This window comes from Scatophagus argus, chromosome 16, assembly GCF_020382885.2.
Source record: "Scatophagus argus isolate fScaArg1 chromosome 16, fScaArg1.pri, whole genome shotgun sequence".
Classification (NCBI taxonomy): Eukaryota; Metazoa; Chordata; class Actinopteri; family Scatophagidae; genus Scatophagus; species Scatophagus argus.
In genome coordinates this window covers 10296895-10317795 of record NC_058508.1, presented here as the reverse complement: position 1 = coordinate 10317795, position 20901 = coordinate 10296895, and the positions used below count along the sequence as shown (strand labels likewise).

Genomic DNA, 20901 nt, shown 5'->3' with positions numbered 1-20901 from the left:
AGTATGTACTGTAGGTACTGATCCTTGTAGTAGTGGTTTACATGAGTAAGGATATGCATTAATGTGTGCATGCTTGCATGCATGTATTCATGTGAATGTGGAGACGCAATAGATATTCAACATTTCATTATGGCAACACTACACAGAGTCACAGAAAATTATCTGTGAGAATTATTTCATTTAATAATTGACTTTTCATTGCATCACATGACAGCCGATGGCTGTGAATATTTAGGAAACAATAACTTCTGACTTTCTTGGAACAGAAGGAAACAGAAACCAAACCTTGTTTGTTGTCATGGGAAATACCATGCCACATTTTCCACTGGAAACTGTTACTGTTCTATTGTGCATTTTTGTTATGCATTTCACTGACTGATAATGTTCTGTGCTAATGCGAGATAGACCAAATTCACAATAAACTACATATTTTGGTAATACAAGTGTGATCACTAGATTGTTTCTGGGATTTTAAAAAGAAAATTAACCCTAAAATATCAGTTACATGTTATTTACATACCATATGGTTCAATTTAATTCATGAATTTGAACAAGTATGTTGAAGATGTTATCAGAACATAACTGAAAGAGTAATTCATGACGATTTAATTGACAATATGGTGCAGTATTACACTTTCTGATTTTTCTGTGCAACATTAACCAACAAAACAGTCCTTATTATAAAGTATTTTACCTCTGTTTTTTCAAGACTTCTCGACTCTCACTGTCGCCTCATAGCAAGAGGGTTCCAGGTTCGAACCCCGGTCTGGGTCCTTCTATGTGGAGTTTGCATGTTCTCCCTGTGCCTGCGTGGGTTTTCTCTGTGTACTCCGGCTTCCGCCCACAATACCAAAAACATGCACATCAGGTTAATTGGGCTCTTCTACGTTGCCCCTAGGTGAGAGTGTGTGGTTGTCTGTCTTTGTGTGTTGGCTCTGTGATTAACTGGCGACCAGTCCAGGGTGTACCCCGCCTCTCGCCCGTAGTCAGCTGGGATAGGCTCCAGCTCCCCCACGACCCTGACGGATAAACGGTATATAAAATGAATGGATGGATGAATTCACAGAGAACGTAAATAAGACCAATGCAAAAAGAATTTCGACAGCAAATCTCTGCACATTCAACATAAGTACTATTTACCTTCACTCTGTAGCATTTAAGTCATCATTGATGGAGCCAGCTGTTTTTCAGATCCTAGAAAAAGTTATACGGAAAATATCTCTTCAATCAAGAGTGACAAATGATTTAAGGTCAAAAGTGCCTGCATCTGGAGGGGTGAATGGATATTGTTGACTTGTTACAAGTGTCACTAAACACAACAGCACTGTTCTTTTCAAAAAAATCAGCCACCATGTATTAATATACATTTCAGAGCCACTCAAATAAATAGTACCATAAAGAATTAAATAAATAAATAAATAGTTAAACTGAGACAAAATGATATCACAACTCAGTTGTTTTTTCTTTTTCATCAATTCAATTACATGTTTGGTTGACCCCCCCTTCCAGTAATAACAGTGGTTATCCTCAAGATAATCTTTTAACAAATGTTATAATTAAGCTGTTGCTTCAGTGTTATATGTTTCAAGAAAGGAAGCTCATGCTGTTTTCTTTAGTTGCATAGGTAGACACAGATTGGAGTTACATCCATTACAGTTTAGAAAGATAGTCCTTCTTAGTCCTGAATGAATAAACTTTAAGTTCCCATGTCCCTACTAAACCAACAGGAAGGTCTCCATCGATGTCCTTGTGATTTGAATGAAGGTGAATGTGAGAAATATAAAAATAAAACCAAACACATAATGAAATGTCATTTTACTGTTAGACATAGAAAAGAAAGAGAACACCCAGTTCACCTCTCATTTGGACTGCTGCTGAGTGATGCTCTGAGATGTTTCCTGGATATACATCACTGTTTCAGATGTATTATATGTTATTTCTGAAGACTGGGGAAAATAGTATAATATGACATAGTTGAAGATGTATCTACTCCCATTTCTCATACTAAAATTCGCTGTGAAGTGGTGGGTCCTGTGCAGAGTAGGTCAGATCATGTTTTTCAAAATATAAAAAAAAATCTTGAATTCATAGATAAATAGGGTAGTTTAAGTTTTTGGTATTCATTTGGGGTCACTGGGTCTTTTCTGTTAACTTGTCAAAATATGAGAAAGACCGACTGGTGACAGTAAGTTCTGGGTCAACATGATTAGGAGAATGTTGCCATCTGCTGGAAGTGTTGATAAATAAAACACACACACCACAGCGTAGTTTTGTGTCGTGGTTTACTGATTGAAAAAGTCTATTTGCATGTGTGGCGGAGTAGCACAAAACATATGTTCTTATTTATGATTGTAATCATGATCATAGTTTAAGTATTTCAGTGCATTGTATAGCCCTATATATACAGACGGTGAAAATAGTGTGTGTGACATTTGTTCAAGCTTTGAATCACTTTTTCCATGTAAGTGATGCTCTTACCACAAAGTGCAAGTCACGTGAACACATATAAGAATATGCCAGAAAGTGTTTTTGTAGAGAGTTTGCATGTTCTCTTCATGTCTGCCTGGATGCCCCTCTGGCTTCACCCCACAGTGCAAAGACATACAGGTTAAGTTAACTGGTGACTGAAAATAGCTGAATGTGAGTGTAAATAGGTGTTTGTCTCTTGCCCCCGCTCCCGTGACATGGCAACCCTTTTCCAGGGTGTCCCCCTTTTCTCCCCCAGGGTCCACTGAGATAGGCTCCAGGCCCCCTGCGACCCTGTTAAGGGTAAGCAGCAACAGCCAATAGATGAATAAGCATTGACATCCCACTCTATAAAGTCACCAGTCTTCAGCATAAACAGAACATCAGTGTCATTGTGTATCTCAGTAAGTATTCTCATAATGGCGTATTGTGATTATTTTGGTTGCACTTCACTATGGATGGTTGTTTCTTGTAACTACGGTGCTTTAAAACTTGACGTGTCTTGATTAAAGCCTACAGCACTTCATTTGCTCTTTTGAAGCAATTGTAACAGAAAGAAGGACAAAGAAAGTGCTTCATCAAGATGCTTCAGCTTGAAGTGGGGTGATGAGGTTTCTGCTATTGAATTCCTCTTTATTTTAATTTTGTAAATTAATTTGAATGTATTTCAGCAAGTGTTTGTAAAGTAGGTCAGATCATGTTTTTCAAAATATTTTAAAAAACTCTTGAATTTATAGATAAATAGATAGATAGATAGATACTTTATTGATCCCCACATTAAAGGAAATTTAAGGCATCCAGTAGCTATGTATGAGCTTGTGTGTGCATGCAATGAAAACAATGCTGATCATGACAGTGAAAAGAAAGGTGACACTTTAATGATCATTAGAATGACCATGACCATCTATTTACTGCCCTCTATTTTGATTTTCTTCCCTTCTTTCTTTTTTGTAAAAACAAAACTTATTTGGTCTAAAAGGAAATCTTTCTTTCTCAGGTAAAACTGACTGAGCATGTATGGATCTTTCAGCACTGCATTCAGTGCAACATGTGTAAAATTTGGAGCTGCTGAGTGCAACGACAAACTTCTGCAGCTGGCCGCTGGGCAGTTTGTGGTTGAGTACTTTGCTCAGTGGTGCCTCAGCAGTAGTTGCAAAGGGAGTATAGTCATCTTACATGTGTGAGGATGTTGGGTTGCTACTTATCCCTGTTTTAACACACTCAAAGGGTCAAGCAAAGACCCAGAAGAAGGGCGGAGCTCGGCATAAGAATACGGGAGTGTATGGAGGTGTTAGACAGTGAGACGCTCTCAAGCAGCCTGCTGGGCATGGTGCCCTGCTTCCCTGTTACCGGTCCCTTGGCACTTAAGACTGGCAGGAGCATGCTGCAGCTCCATCCCAGCAACAGCGTCACAGATTTGGGCTGGCTGCCATGCGCTCCACAGCCAATCAGGGCAAACACAGTGCCAGATCCCTCCAGAGGTATCCAATAGTAAGCCTGGATGTGCTATGTGTCATCCCTCCCAGATGTGGATTCCTTAAAACCCACAAGGTATACAAATACAGACACAGACAGGCAGCTCTAACTCGAAAACAGTCTGCACACATTTACAGTGACTCTGTGTATGTGTGTGTGTGTGTATGCATGGAAAGGTGAAGTTCTGTTTTCATGTGAATGTACCTCTGTATCATACCATTTACTGAATCCAGTTCAGACCTGTCAGCATACTACATACCTACTCAACTGGTGTTTCTCAGAAGAGGGAGCAAATCACCACTGTCAAATGTGGAGCTTTGTCTCACTCTTGTGGACAATCTGGGTAACAAGAGTGTGAGCGTTGTGACATGGTATACTATGGTATTGAGCATATCCTGAATAAATATAAATTAAATAAATATTTTATTCTAATCAATTAAGCAAATCACGACAGCCTTGTTCAATACATTTTGTATATCTGAATCTGTATAATCTGAATGGAGGAATGAGTCCAGTGATATTATTTTTATTTATTCATTACATTCGTGTTGAAATCTTAGTCAGTCAAGTCTGATCTGATACTTAAATATTTCCATATTTATCTGATGCACTGAGCTAACCAGCTGTGGCTGTCTAAATTTGGCAAGTAACAAGTAAATAAATCTTTTTTCATTAAATACTGTGTCCAGATACTAAAAGCTCTACTTCAAAATTACAAACTTGATGACATTTTTTGCTGTGGTTTTAAAGTTAGTGTATAAATAGTGTAAAATATGTTGAGTTTTTTTCTTACTTTACTTTTTTCTTCTGTTAAAATTCCATATAAATGCAGAAGGAACAAAATTGTAGCTAAAATACAACTCCAGCACTGAAATGCTAGCTTGACCACTGTGGGTACTACCAACAGCCCAGTCTTGGTAGTCACTGGCTATCATTTAGCCTCTAGAAAAAGCAGCTAGCAAATATCCAAAATAAAGATATCCAGGCCAAGACTACCTCTTCCACGAGTTGGTCATTGCTTACAGTTTGATTAGCAACTTGAGATGTGAGAGTGGAGTTGGAATCGAGAGATGTCTCTAAATACATCTGCATATGAATGCTGTTAAATATAATGTAAACTAATTTAAGCTAAATCGCCATCAGACAGTAGCAGATGTGTCCAGAGATTGCATTTTGCCCAGTTTGTTTTACTTCCTGTGTTCTTCACAAGGACTCTGTCAATGCATGCAAACACAGCCAGCTCAAACATGATTTGCAAATACTATTGCAAATGGACTACAAACAGAAACCAGCTTTTGAGACCAAACCCTTCTATGTGTCCTCCTACTGGGGGTTCTTGTGTTCTGGAGGAGTGTCTTTCTCCAATGTGGCTTCATCAAAGCCACTCCTCTCACCAAAATTTTACCAACACATTTTGATTTTAGAAGATTTGTACATTACATTCATCATGGTCAGAAGTCAGAAGTCTTTATTCACTTTGCGGTGGAAATTTGCATCGAGAGCAGAAAGTATTCTCTTAGGTAATTCACTTTCAAAATACACCAGATTTTTATTTGGCCTAATCCAGTTATTTGAAACATTCATGGTCAACTCAACGAGAGGAATCATTGTTTAGCCTCACATTTTATAAACTTCAGCTGTTCCCACTGACTCAAGGTAGCCATCACAGTGCTTACTAAATGAGTTGTCTTTGAGGCCTTGTTCAATTTGTCACTGGATGGAAGTTTCACATTCATCAGCCAGTCACCTTGGCATCACATACAAAGGATACACATAATGCACATAATACAGACAAACCACCTTCACCTCAGATGTTGCCATCATTACTGTCTTGAAGCTGGGAATCTCAACATGACTGTATGGGCTTCTGTTTAACTGCAGAAAAAAAAAAAAACATTTTTACCTAGAAATGGATTTGTTAATCTTAAAACATTCTTGGTATATCAGCAATTGTCATAATCAGGTGAGATAGTCGCTATGCATATTACCTGTTTTTACTTGCATCAATATAAACCTTGGATGTGAACATGTTTAAGATATGAGCTGATTTCATCTCTTCATACCTTCAAAGTTTGGTCAGGTAACCAACTGTGTTGACTCAAGTGTAATGTCTTTGAATTTAGGCCAGATGGCAGAGTTGTACTTTTACAGTGTCTGGTGGGATCAGATTGAGCTGGAAGGTCTGTTGCACAGATGTTGAAGCATGACAGGGCAAAGTGATCAGACTGGGCAGCAAGTGCAAGCATTGAGTAACACCAAGGTCCAGAAAAAGTACCAAAATGCAGAACTGAAACAATGCAAAGAGCAACAGAGCATCACAAACTGCAGGTGTGAGATGTGGTTATGGAAGTCAGAGAAACAGGGTGCACATTTAAATGTTTCATATCAGTTTACATATGTTTTGCACATGGACTTTACATGGTTTCTCATGACTTTGCTGAAGGTTTTAGTTTTAGTTCTCGGTTTATAATAGACTCAAGGGCTAACCGACTCTGAATTTACATATTGAGTTGAACATGGGCTGTTGATTACAGGTGCTGTGGAGGTCCTGAACATAATAGCATTTTACAGAATATGTAATTAAACGTAATTATCATGTGTTTAAAAAATGAATGGTATTCATGAATATGATATGTTGAATTTTTTAGAGGTGAAGCTGTATGCTGTACGAACACTTTCAATGTAAGAGAAAAAAAGTTGTATTTATTAAAACATTTATTTTCAATTAGGCTCAAAGATCTTGCAATTAAAGGACAAAAAGACAATTGTGATTATTTACATGATGCAATGAGTTTTTAAGAAAAAATGTAACAAAAATACTTTTTTTACAGAATGTTCATATTGTTTCATTTAATATAAAGACAGAAAAGGCACAAAAAATAAAACGTAATACTGCACAAAAGGCTATTTCTCAACACTTTCATGTGTAGTTATATTGCAATAAATTGATGGGTATATACACATTGCAGTTACATTTCTAAATGATAAATCATAATGCAAAGCAAATCCAGAGGCTGCACAGGATAACTTGGTATTCTCCAGCCCTTTAACATTAATTTTATTGCGCATTATTTTCCATGATCGGTCCAAGACTCAAATTTGGTCAGTCTTTGACCACCCTCTATTGGTTTCAAAGACAAATGGCAATCATGCGAAGTTTATCATGCTTCAAAAGTATGTGCATATATGTGACAAGTCACACCTGTTGGTGTGGTATGATAAAGAGGAAAAACCATCAAATGCAGACTCCGTCAGGTATAGGAAATGATCACGAATGTATATATTAGACAATGATGAAACATCACAGCGTTCTTGCAAAGTAATACTAGTTTTACTTGCGGGCAGTTTTGACGACTTGAGGGGAGTCTCTGGCCATTTTCTTCCCAGTAAACTATGAGGCTGGATGGGAAAAATCCAGAAACTAGGCAAAGCAGCGTGAGGATGTCTGACGTAGACAGCTCAGAGGCAGTTGGTTGCATTATCCCGGCTGTTGGTGGATACACATCTTTAGGAACACAAAAAGAAAACAAAAGTAAATAAGGTGAACTTTGGCTACTTGAGTCTGATCACTGAGGCTCAACCAGCACAGACATCATGAAGAATATTATTATTGCTGTTTTTGTTCAAAGACAAATCAAACACTTGAAAGATGAGACATGAATCAGTGCATCAGTAAAACAGTCAATTCCAGAGTAATATACAACTTGAAACTTAAAAGAATTCAAGGAATGAAGAGTAACTCTTCTCACCGAAAATATTGCCAGTGGAGTTTGACTCAAAGGAGCTGGAAAAACCTTGATTGACTTTGCATTTGAAAGTTGTATCTTTATTCCAGTATTTTGAAGCCACTGAGAGTGCAGATGAGTTTTACTGGTGAGGCTCCAAATTCTCCTTCCCAGACAGGATGTAATGTGATGTTTGGAGACACAGTATGCTGTCCTGAGACAGAACAGAGATTATTTTGATTTTACTTATTTTGCTTATAGTAAACCTTTGGTGTGAACATGTTTCAGTAATGAGCTGATTTCATCTCTTCAGTTATACATACCTTTAAAGGTTGGTCAGGTAACCAACTGTGTTGTCTCAGTTCCAAGTGTAATGTTTTATATTTAGGCTACATGGCACAGTTATACATTTACAGTGTCTGGTGGAATGAGGTGGAAGGGCTGGAAGTCTGTTGCACAGACGTTGAAGCTTGACAGGGCAGAGTGATCAGAGCTAGCAGCAAGCGGAAGCATTGAGTAACACCAAGGTCCAGAAAAAGTACCAAAATGCAGAACTGAAACAATGCAAAGAGCAACGGAGCATCACAAACTGCAGGTGTGAGATGTGGTTATGGCAGTCAGGGAAACAAAGTGCACATTTAAATGTTTCATATCAGTTTACATATGTTTTGCACATGGACTTTACATGGTTTCTCATGACTTTGCTGAAGGTTTTAGTTTTAGTTCTCGGTTTATAATAGACTCAAGGGCTAACCAACTGTAAAATCTCTGAATTTACATATTGAGTTAAACATGGGCTGTTGATTCCAGGTGCTCTGGAGGTCCTGAACATAATAGCATTTTACACAATATCCATCCATCCATTTTCTATACCGCTTACCCGTCAAGGTCGCGGGGGGCTGGAGCCTATCCCAGCTGACTACGGACGAGAGACCCTGCGATTGACTGGCGACCAGTCAAAGACAGACAGACAACCACACACACTCACACCAATGGACAATATAGAGTAGCCAGTTAACCTAATGTGCATGTCTTAGGGATTGTGGTAGGAAGCCAGAGTACCTGGAGAAAACCCAAGCAGGCACAGGGAGAACATGCAAACTCCACACAGAAGGGCCCAGACCGGGATTTGAACCTGGAACCCTCTTGTTATGAGGCAACAGTGCTAACCACTGCACCACCGTGCCACCCCTTTGCACAACATACATAATGAAAAAAAAAAAGAAACGTTATCATGAATATTATGTCCTGAAATTTTTATATGTGACAATGTATGCTGTATGAACATTTCAAAATCACAGAAGGAAATAAGTTTGAAGATTATCTTCACTGAAACATTTATTTTCACAAAGATACAAAGATCTTGTAATTAAATTGAAAAAAGGCGCACAAAGACAATTGGGATTAATTACATGATGCAATGAATTTTTAAGAAAAAATGTGAGAAAAAAACTTTTTACAGACAGTTCATCTTGTTTCATTTAATCTGAAAAGACAGAAAAAGAATAAAAATAAAAGAATTAGTAATACTGCAGTACAGTGATCAAATGCTATTTCTCACCACTTACATGTGTGGTTATATTGCAAAAGTTACAAGTTACAACATTGCTGTATAATACATATCATAATACACACATGAAGCCTGAATGCTGACCTGATCTCTGTGTAAGGATGCGCTTCATGGTTTAAGTAAAAGTTGAACTTAGATATTTGTTTTGGATTTCAATGGTGTTATGAGCTGATCTCACTCTTACAGGTGAGATCAGCTTTATTATTGTCAAGTGAGAATTAACATCATACATGTAATCATCTGATGATTGTAAAATAAACATATACTGCACAGTGAAAGTGTTACAACTGGCTTCTGCTTTTGTTTGCTGTCATAATGTAAAAATAATTTATCTTAATTAGCTTCAGAAAAAGGAATTTGGGATGATACTGAATATACAATAAAGGCTTAATTTAAAATAATCATTGTTGTGTTCAAAAAGCTTAACATTTAACAATGGCTATACTTTACAAAGGTAATTTTTAACTGTATGTTTATCATGTTTCAAAGTATGAAACTGCACAAACTTTGCTGTTGATCATCACTGATACCTAAGCTTCTGTTGCAATAACTTAGAAGTATAAGCTATCAAAAAAAAAAATGTAAAAACATAGTGGCATAATGGATAAAGATAGTTTTTGTTCCAGTGTGGTTAATAAGATCTTCAAAAGAGTAACAAATTATGATCAAACATTAATTTTTAATAATTGTCCCTAAGCTTTATTGAACCTATTGTCATTTTACACCTCAGGTTAGGAGGAGTGGGTGCCTTTTTGCTCTTGCATCTTTGTAGTTTGAATACATAAAAGTGTTTACTCACTTGTCTGGTTGAATTAAATACAAATCTGTGCACAACTTTACCTTGAAAGCAGTCGTTCCAATGGTGAACAGCAGAGTGATGAGGAAGAGAAGGATGAAGGTGATAGCTGTGTCTCCCATGTTATCTTCTTCTGCCTCCATGGTACTGTCCCACTTATAGTTAGGTTCAATCAGGAGCTCTGGATATAGTGTACAGTTGGAAATGATTTGATACAACATCTATAGCATGCAAAATCCTCTACATATGACACACTGATTGATTTACTATATTTACTTTAATGGAGCGGTCTGTATTTACTGACTATATTTACTTTAACAGAGTGGTCATCAAAAGAATTGGCTCATTATATTCATGAGCTATTGTTTCAAACTTGGAGGACATATTTGTCCCAAAAATTAACTTATGTATTAGGAGAGTGACAGATAAACAGACAGAGACAGTCTCTTTGTAAGTCACAGATGAAGTCAGGATTGTATAATTTTTTTCATCTTTTCCCTCAAACTGACATGTAAACGTAGTGCCGGGACTCCACTCATCCGAGTGCACCGTCAGAAAACTTGCTGCACTGTACAGTACAGTTCCAGTCTCATTCTCTCTTTTCTTGAAAGTTTCAATCTCATATATTTTGTTGGTAATGTCCTTGCCATTTTTCAGCCACTTGATCGCAAAACAGTTTGGTGAAAAATCTTTGGCAAAGCAGGACAAGGAGGCCTTATTTTTCTCATCCGAGGAGGCCAATACTTCAAGAGTTGGTGACACAAAAGTCACTGAAATACAAACACAAAATATTTGAAAATCAACCAGTTTGCCTGTTAATCAGTCCAATTAAGGAATAAAATAAATTAATAAATTAAAAATAAAACCTATACTTGATATATTATGTCTTGTTACTTATCATTGTTATGGGTGTATCATAAGGCTAATAAGAAGAAAGTGACATATTTCGTCATTGGAGGGAACTCGAAATTCGTGCTCTGCATTTAACCCACCCAAGTGACGTGCACACACACAACAAACCCGGGGCAGTGGGCAACCGCGTGCAGCGCCCGGGGAGCAGTGGGGGTTAGGTACCTTGCTCAAGGGTACCTCAGCCATGGACACCGGTACGGGGAATCAAACCAGCGACCCACCGGTTACGGGTCCGATACCCTAACTGCTGATCCACGACTGCCCACCACAATAGGCTGATAAATAATACATTTCTCCTATAATGACCATGAATTGCTATTGAAAGACCTCATTGTTGGTATGGAATCTGTGACTTGGCTTGTGATCCGCATATATTCATTTGAATATATGCTGAGAGACTGAGAGACCACACAACTGGAGTTAGACCAGAAACAGTCATGTGTCTTGTGTTGGGGGTGCAAGACCCAGTAGAGGAAACACACATTTACAAAGACAAGTCACACAAACAGAGTAAATGTACTATGTACAAATAAAAACAAATTACTTTGTTTTTTGAAGTTTGGGTGCTGGGGATGGAGTTATTCTAACAATATAATGTTCAAAGTTGCTAATAATGTCACTGGACTTTAAAACTCAAACATGCTACACGTAATTTGTGTTGTATTAGGACAGCACTGTGACAGTAGACTTACAAAGAAAGAAATATGACTTTCTTTCTTTCAATGAACACATAGCTCAAAACTTTGGTTGAATAAAGACATGAACTGCATGCGACGTACATCAACAGAGTTGCAAAGTGCTTTTTTTTTATTTTGATTTTGAATCTGCATTAAAAAGACAAACACAATGTCATATCACAAGCAACAAACATCAAACAACAAACAGCAGAAGACACAGCGACACAGAACAACATCTACTGGGCCTTGCACGATTCAGGGACGTTCATGTTGAGGTTGACCAGGTTGGTTTTTTCAAATGTTTTGTACCCGACGGACCTGACAATAGCTTTAGTTCTGTTAGCCACTGACTCATGGTGAACTACACAGCTATACACCACGTCATCATTTTGCCACTGGTCGAGGCTGAGTGATAACTGGGCATAAGCAGAATATGATCCATGGTGTCCTACAGGATTTGTGGTATGGAAGTGGTAATCTGGGCCTGCTTCCTCATCATCAACAAGCCAAGTCACAAGAACATCCTGAGGGAAAAAGTCTTTCACATAGCAGGTCAGGGTCACCATTTCTTTTCTAGAATTCTGTACTGGCGGCAGCATAAACACTGAAGGACGCAGAGTCTGTTCTCCTGCAAGCATGAGAGAATAATTAGGCCTCCTGTCACAGCGTTACTGAACAAAATGCACCAAGCAGTAACACTCATAATGCATGAGTGACAAGAGAAATTAAACACAGACTTTTAGTGCACATCTGCAGAATAGTTTTCTTACCAGCATTCCTTTCAAAGGGTCTCTTTGTTGGCTCCACCCACTCTGTGTGTTCAACAAAGCAGTAGCGCTTTACCCCCTGGCTCCATTCTTCATACGTGATCTCAAGTGAAAGGTTGAATACGCCTGTAGTTATTTTAATGGCGTCCTGTGGGGAACTAACCAGTTCTTTTCCAAACTCGTTCTCCCACCAAATCCTACTGACAGATGGCTTGCTTACATTGACCTGACACACTATCTGTCCAAGGCTATCCTTAAAGATATCCTCCATTCTTGGTCCTAAGATTGTTATGTCCACATCAGCTGTTTTACATCCGCCACCTGCAAGATAATTATTTAATAGCAATGCCTGAAAAACTATGAGAATTGAAATTCAGTTTTGCACTATATTTTAAGAAAAAACAATTACTCACATGGAGGTTTACTTGGAATCACAGAAGAATTCATTAATGTTGCACCAGTTTCACCTTTCCCCTTAAACTGACATGTAAATGTTGTTCCTGAAGTCCACTCACTGGACGGCACTACGAGAAGGCTTGCTGCACTGTACACTACAGTTCCATTCTCATACTTTCTTTTTGTAGAGAGTGTTGTGCCCTCATATTTTTTATTGCCGATGTCCTTGTCATTTTTCAGCCATTTGAACTCAAAAGTGTTTGGTGAAAAATCGTTGGCAAAGCAGGAGAAGGAGGCTTCGTTTTCCTCATCAGAGGAGGCCAACACTTTAAGAGTTGGTGATTGATAAAACAGAGCTGAAAAACAAACACACAGACAAATATATACGTTCAGAAGCATGTATATATTCTGTATATATATATATATTGTAGCACATCATTCTGCACCTCCATACAAATATATGCAGGAGCAGAGTGATGTGCTGCAGTTAATACTGACTGTAGACTTACAATATGACGATATAAATACAAATTCACACTATTCAACTTGCACACATGTGCATATAATGATTACATTCATTAAAACACCAAGTGTAGCTTGTGACTTGACTCTTGACTTTCTACGTGTGCAGAAAGAGTCAAAAGAAAAACCAGAAATAGTGTGAAAAGTTTGTCATATTACAATTGCATATTTGAGCAGCAGGGCTTTAATCCTCACTTCTGCATATACATTGACTGCTTGAGCAAGTAAGCAGATTTTTTTCATTGCGTGGGTGTTAATTATCAACATACAGTTTCCATCTGTCTGTAAAATTAGGATTATACATATAGATGGAAAGAAGCAAAACACATTGCAAAAATCTGTTCTTAGACATGTGCAGAGAACTAGAGTATATTATCAAAGAAGAAACAAGATGTAGTCACCAGCAAATATACATAAGATTTATTCCATCACACTGTTTAGATTGCCAGCTGTGCCTGCTAATTTTGAAATTTAATTAAAATTAATTAATTGAAAACTTTGAAATATTTATCATGTTATTTTTTGTGCTCTCCTTTTTGTTTATCTCTTTTTGAAATGGCAGGTCTGTTTCTAATAATATTTCCAAGGAAAACTTACTATGACTATTTACAAGCAATAACCAGCTAATTAAAAATGACATTATTTATCAGTTATCGTTATCAGTTGAAAAACCTGCTTTACATGTTTGTTTGTATTTAGATATTTAATTTAAAAAACTTTTAAATCTGTTGTACAAGTATAAAACCACAGTTGGTCACAGTTCCACCATGTAAACCTGCTAGATTTCAAATCTAAAAACTTATTTGACTTATTCAAAAGACTTACTTGGTTTGGTGATATTAACCTCATTATTTCCTGCTGTGTGTGTCACGGCACACTGTAAAATCTCTTTATTGTCCCAGTCCTGTGCCCTCACTCGGATTTCACTGACTCCTGTATACAGGTTGTTTTCCAGTACTGGAGGGTACTGAATGAAGTCTGTCAAGGCTACTCCATTTTTGCTCCATGCATAGGTCAGTGAGGAGGGTATGAAGCCGGTGGCAAGACAGCCAACAGTGATCGTGTCTGCTGTTGCAGCATCACATTGCATCAGAGGAAACACGGTTGGTGGTTGTGGAGTGGCTAAGAAAGGGACAAATAAATGTGTAAATAAAATACAAATATATAAATAACATTCAACAGGACATTTTTCACCAAGTCAATGTAAGTTTTTTGATCAGTGTGTAAAAAGGCAAAGCTCCGCAGCCTTACCATTTTGTTGAATGTGGAAACTGAATGTGGAAATTTCAAGTGTCCTCCATATACATATATTGTTTCCTTATCTCATTTATTTACATGTTGTTTATTGGATAAAAACTCGTTCAGTAATATTATTTTTGGTATTCTTGTTATTCTTAGAAATTATTTTAAATGGGCAATTTTAAGAAAAGTCAATAGGAATTTTTTAAACTGAAAGTTGGTAAACATCCATATAACTGAGCTGATGGCAGTCCTATTCTTAGAAAAAACGTATCAGCCTACTTTTGGTCAAATACAGCAATGATTTATGAAGTTAAAGGGTATTCTTACCTGATGAAACAGTTACCGTTGTACCCTTTCCCCAGTAGTCAAAAGCACCGTAGTAGCACAGTGCTGAATCTACTCAGCTGTTAGTTTGAAAAGTCTACTGTCGAGTGCAAGAAGTCTACCTCAACCTTTAATTAATCCCCCTATGCTCTTAAAATCCATTTAAATGACCCAAAATATACTAGTCATGAATATCCACCAGCGAGTCCTACTGAGAATACTACTGTTTGAATTTTTAAAGTACAAACAGTATTAACAAACTTTGCTTTTGAAGTGAGACTTGGCATGCTGAGAAGTTATGGAAGCCCTAACAACATGACACTTTACAGTCCGAAACACACGCTGGTGTAGATTTGAAATCGTACAAATCTTACCTGATGACACTGTTACCATAGTGCCTTTTCCCCAGTAGTCGAAAGCCCAGCCATCACAGTTAAGAGAGTCAATTCAAGCTTCATACAAAATTCATTTCTGCAGTACCCCATTATGTAATGGCATACCCTTTGGTTCTGGCAGCAGTTAAAACTACACTAATATGTACACCTGTTGATAATATTCTTTTTCCACTGAACTCAAGAGCCAGGAGTTTAAAGCTTTTCACATTTTGTTTTTTGTCAGGCTACGTTATACTGTTGGCTGTTTAATCACTGGCCAAAAGTTGTGACTGCATGGAAATAATAAAATCTATTTTAGTAATGCCATCAGACATTTTCTCTGATCAGACATATTAAAATTACATACCTGAGGTGACCGTGACCGTGGTGCCTTTTCCCCAGTAGTCAAAAGCCCAGTAGTCACAGTTAAGAGAGTCAATTTCAGCTTCCGACAAAAACCCATTTCTGTAGTATCCCATAATTTAATGGCATAGACTTTTGTTTTGGCAGCAGTTAAAATTAAACTAATACATACACCTGTTAATGGAATTCTTTTTCAACTGAACTCAAGAGCCAGGAGTTTAACATTTTCACAACTTTTTTGTCAGTCTACATTTTACTGTTGGTTGTTTAATCACTGGCCAAAAGTTGTGACTGCATAAAAATAATAAAATCTATTTTAGTGATGCCATCAGAAAATGTATTCTCCAAACAGACATTAAAACTACATACCTGAGGTGACCGTGACCGTGGTGCCTTTTCCCCAGTAGTCAAAAGCGTAGTCACAGTTCAACAAATTATGAACCTCTGTGTACAAAAACCTGTTCCCACATATCTAAACCTTCCATGGTCAGTTCTATCTACACTCTGACACATTTTCCTTGTATTTTGAAGATAAGGATTCAGAGGATGGAATCGAATATGATTTTGAGTCTACTGGTTAGAACAAATTTAACGTTCAGCATTCCAGAACCAACTAAGTCACAACTAAGATTTACTAAAAAATACAAAAACTGTTTTAAATCAAAATGCATGCGGTAGAAAAAAAAAAAGAAAGATTGGCTTACCTGATGTAACTGTCACCATCGTGCCTTTTCCCCAGTAATCAAAAGCATCATCACAGTGTAACAGGTCAACACACCCAACATACTAAAACAAGCACCTTAAAGATGCTGCTGATGCCACTGAGATCTAAATATACTAAATTAAACATTGTAATTATTCCATTTTCAAAATGGAGAAAAAATAATCTCTTTTTACCTGATGCGATTGTAGTTTACATGCAGTTTAAACCAACATAAATGTAAAAATAAACCAGAAAAATATTGAAAGTTGTTTTATGATGACTTACCAGAAGTTACTGTAACTTGAGTTCCTTTCCCCCAGTAGTCAAAGTAGCTGTCACAGTGATATATTACAGTCTGCTTCTAATACAAATCCTAAAAAGTGCTGTTTAATCAAGAAAGGCAAATATGTTCCTCCTGACAAAGTAATTCCCACCATACTATTTATGAACCACTTCCCCTGAGATATCATTTCCTATGGTCTGGGTTGCATAATATTAAGTGTGTTTGCTGGTGGTTGGTAAACACTTCTGCTTTATCAGACCCCCTTGGCAGCTTGAAGTTCCTGCAGCACGGGGGTCCATGCAAGCACGCTGATCTGACCAAAATTCCAGTAGTTATTTGTCGATGGCAACCCATTGGCAGGCCATGAGAAAAGATTTTTTGACGCTAAAAATTACAACCAATATTCATTCATTGCTTCATTTTAAAATGTTATTTTTAAATAATGAAAATGAAATGAAATGATGTATCATTATATTAGTGGTGTGAAAGACTGCCAGAACTCCAGCTATCATAGCCACAGTGACACAAGCACATAGCAAAAACTTACCACTCCTATAAGATGCCATACAGTATTTGACCTTGTTCAATAATACAATCAAATTTTCTTTTGAACAGTTTTAGATGAAGAAGAGCGAGAGAGAGAGAGTGTGTGTGTGTGTGTGTTTCATACAGATCAATTCCTTGTAAGTTTTATGTCATGATATGATATGATTACATTTTTGGAGAATCTAATGAAGCAGCTTCAAGTGAAAAAAACAAACACTAATTATACGCAAAATATCTGCACACTATGAAATTAAAGAGCAAACCGGGATGGTAATTAAAACTGTATTAGAACTGCAATTGTATTCAGGCAAATGGACTCTTTAGAAAATTCATCTAGCATTTGGTTGCAGCCCACCTAATAAAGATAACAGAGCAGCCCCATCCCCAAAAAATTTCATCCATCCATCCATTTTCTATACCGCTTGTCCGTCAGGGTCGCGGGGGAGCTGGAGCCTATCAAAGCAGACTACGGGCGAGAGACGGGGTACACCCTGGACTGGTCGCCAGTCAATCGCAGGGCCAACACACAAAGACAGACAACCACACACTCTCACACTCACACCTAGGGGCAATTTAGAGTAGCCAATTAACCTAATGTGCATGTTTTTGGTATTGTGAGAGGAAGCCGGAGTTCCCAGAGAATACCCATGCAGGCACAGGGAGAACATGCAAACTCCACCTGGAACCCTCTTGCTATGAGGCAAGAAGGTTCAAAGGTCAAAAAAGTTTGATATTGAACATATTAATAAAATGTTTACTGATAGCATCTGCCATTTGTTTTCCAAAATAGGTAATCATCTATGCTCTCCTTGTGAATACAGCTTAATTCTTTTTTATGGTCATTGCTTTTCTTGCCAAAACGTAAGCACTCTCTGAACTCTGAGTTCTCCATCCTACCTCCTCACCTGTGTTCATTCAAGGTGCTGTATGTAATAATGTGTATGTTCAAATGCAGTGATGGGAAATCATTTTAAAAAAGTAATCTGCAAGGATGAACATCCAACTGAGCATGTACAGTGTGAGTGTCATCACTCTAGCTTGTTTCTGATGGGAGACAAATCACATCAGAATCAGAAGACTTTATTGCCATGTAAGTGAAGAGGTTTCACATTACTAGGAATTTGTCTTGGTGATTGGTGCATACATAGAACGTAACAGTAACATATCATTGAAGAATAAAATAAGAATAAAAATAAAGTAGAATAAGGTAACACAAAATAAAATAAGTGAAATAAATAAATATTTAGTCCAAAGGTGAGGTAGTGCAGGGTGGAGTATAGCGCAAGTGGGTGAGGTAAACAGTGCAAATGAACAGCAGGTGGACAGTGAATGAGCAAAATCAATTGCTAAGGTGCAGGGCAGCATGTTGGTCAGTTGGTGTTCAACAGTCTAACAGCGATGGAAGGCTGCAGCCGATCACCTTCTCAGCAGAGCGCACAGCACGCTGCAGTCTGAGCTTGTCCCTGGCAGTGGCCCCGTCCGAGATGAGACCGATGAGGGTGGTGTCGTCTGCAAACTTAATCAGCTTGACAGACTGGTGGCCGGAGGTGCAGCAGTTGGTGTAGATGGAGAAGAGCAGAGGGGAAAGTACACAGCCCTGGGGGGTACCGGTGCTGATGGTCCGGGTGTCCGAGACATTCTTCCCCAGTCTCACATGCTGTTTCCTGTCTGTCTGTCTGTCAGGAAGTCAGTGATCCACCAGCAGATGGGGTCAGGCACGTTCAGCAGGGACAGCTTGTATTGGAGGAGAGCTGGGCGGATCGTATTGAAAGCAGAGCTGAAGTCCACAAACAAGATCCTAACGTAGGTTCCCGGGGAGTCAAGATGCCGCAGGATGAAGTGTGGAGTCAGGTTGACTGCATCGTCTACAGACCTGTTGGCTCTGTAGGCAAACTGCAAGGGATCCAGCAGGGGGGTTGTGATGGACTTGAGGTGGGACAGAACCAGGCACTCAAATGACTTCATGACTACAGATGTCAGTGCCACAGGTCTGTAGTCATTAAGTCCAGTGATCCTTGACTTCTTGGGGACTGGAACTATGGTGGAGGCTTTGAAGCAGACTGGCACATGGCATGACTCCAGAGAGGTGTTGAAAATGTCTGTGAAAACTGGAGTCAGCTCGTCCGCACAGTGTCTCAGGATGGAGGGGGACACACCATCTGGTCCAGGAACCTTGTGAGGGTTCAGTTTCCTAAACAGCTTGTTAACATCCTCCTCCTGGATAAAGAGGGCTGTGGTGGAGGAGGAGGGGTCCGAGGTGGATACTGGTGGAATGACTTCAGGGGTGTGGGGGGTGTGAATGGTCGTGTTGATGGGGTGAGTGGGGGTGTCAGGGCCGGCAGATAGTCCATCAAAGTGACAGTAGAACTTGTTAAGATTGTTGGCTAGTCGCAGGTTGTCAGTGGAGTGGGGGGCTTTGGGCTTGTAGTTGGTGATTTGCCTAAGCCCTTTCAACACAGAGGCCGAGTCATTAGCTGAGAATTGCTGTTGAATTTTCTCAGAGTACAGTGATTTAGCGCTTCTCACCTCCTTGCTAAACCTGTACTTGGCCTCTTTGTAGCTGTCTCTAGCCCCACTCCTGAAAGCAGACTCCTTCTCTAGCCTCAGCTGTCTGAGTTTAGCTGTGAACCAGGGTTTGTCATTGTTATAACTCACCCTGGTGCGTGTTGGCACAATAGTGTCCTCACAATACTGGATATACATGTTATACATGTTGCAACTATCCCCTGTTACAACTGTCCCCGGTCTCCCCTACCTTACAGATTGGGGATGGTGAACATAAAAGCCAGTAGATGGCAGTATAAGAAACATTTTAAACTTGTACAGATCATCTTTAAGCTCCAGTTCATGGGCAGAATGCACCGAGGAGGCAGTGCAGTACTTTGGTTACTTGTTAGCAGCTGCCGCTTTAATGTACACCAGCCATTAAGCTTGTACAGGTTTTAAATGCAAATACAGTCAAAGAGTGTATTTAACATAGACCTGCATAAATTTGGCAAACCTAACCATTTACAACACTTATATAGCAAAGAAGACAATCAGAGGAGTCATATTACTCATAATTAGTTGTACTGCCCCCTTCTGGCCACATTTGAATACACAACCATAATGCTGTCATGGGGAGGTGGACCATCCACATACAAAACATCCACCTCACTACACCTAAGAGATGCTGAAGATTTTGTTAAAACTGCTTTTCCAGGTCTCCCTCAGCCCCAGCAGTTTTCCTTGTGTTCACAGATCTAAACACACCATGTGTGTGAGTGTGCAGGCTGTGGGGGCAGTTTGACTGTGAGGTGTTGATACCCTATTCAGTGCTTGTATACGTGTATATAGATTAATTTAAATGTTAAATGTTAAAAAAACATGAGATCATGACATGAGATGTAGTGATATTAAAATCTAGAAGATTTTGTATGGTTGCAGAGGAAATAAAGTCTACTCGTGCCCTTTTCATAGAGTACCTCAGTGTTTGTGGACCACTGCAGCTTGCAGTCGAGGTTAACACCGAGGTGCTTGTACGATGTTACCTGCTCCACATCTGTTCTCGAGATTGAGATTGACGGCGGTGATGTCTTCGTACGGCTGAAATTGACCCCCATCTCCTTAGTCTTGTCGATGTTCAGCTGGAAGTGGTTTTCTCCACACCATCCACACAAAGTTATCCACCAGTTCTCTGTACTCTGTACGCTATTTTTCTGTACAATATCTCACTTAAGCTGTGGGGAATGATGAGGATGGAGCTTAGACTCCAAACTC

The 20901-nt window shown here is 38.8% G+C and overlaps 1 protein-coding gene across 7 annotated transcripts in view; it reads right to left on the bottom strand.

Moving 5' to 3' along the window:
• Positions 1-9079: 9079 nt before the first annotated feature.
• The window catches only part of ighd (immunoglobulin heavy constant delta), a 68361-nt gene continuing 56539 nt past the window's right edge, over positions 9080-20901 (bottom strand). For 2 of the 7 annotated variants that reach the window (XM_046415529.1, XM_046415528.1), the window contains exons 4-7: positions 20585-20589; positions 12803-12813; positions 12393-12710; positions 10084-10803 (exon numbers count right to left, since the gene is read on the bottom strand). In XM_046415529.1, the coding sequence (XP_046271485.1) occupies positions 10343-10803; positions 12393-12710; positions 12803-12813; positions 20585-20589 (795 nt within the window). In that variant the 3' untranslated portion in view covers positions 10084-10342. The other 5 variants (XM_046415533.1, XM_046415530.1, XM_046415527.1 and 2 more) reach the window with 5 other exon arrangements.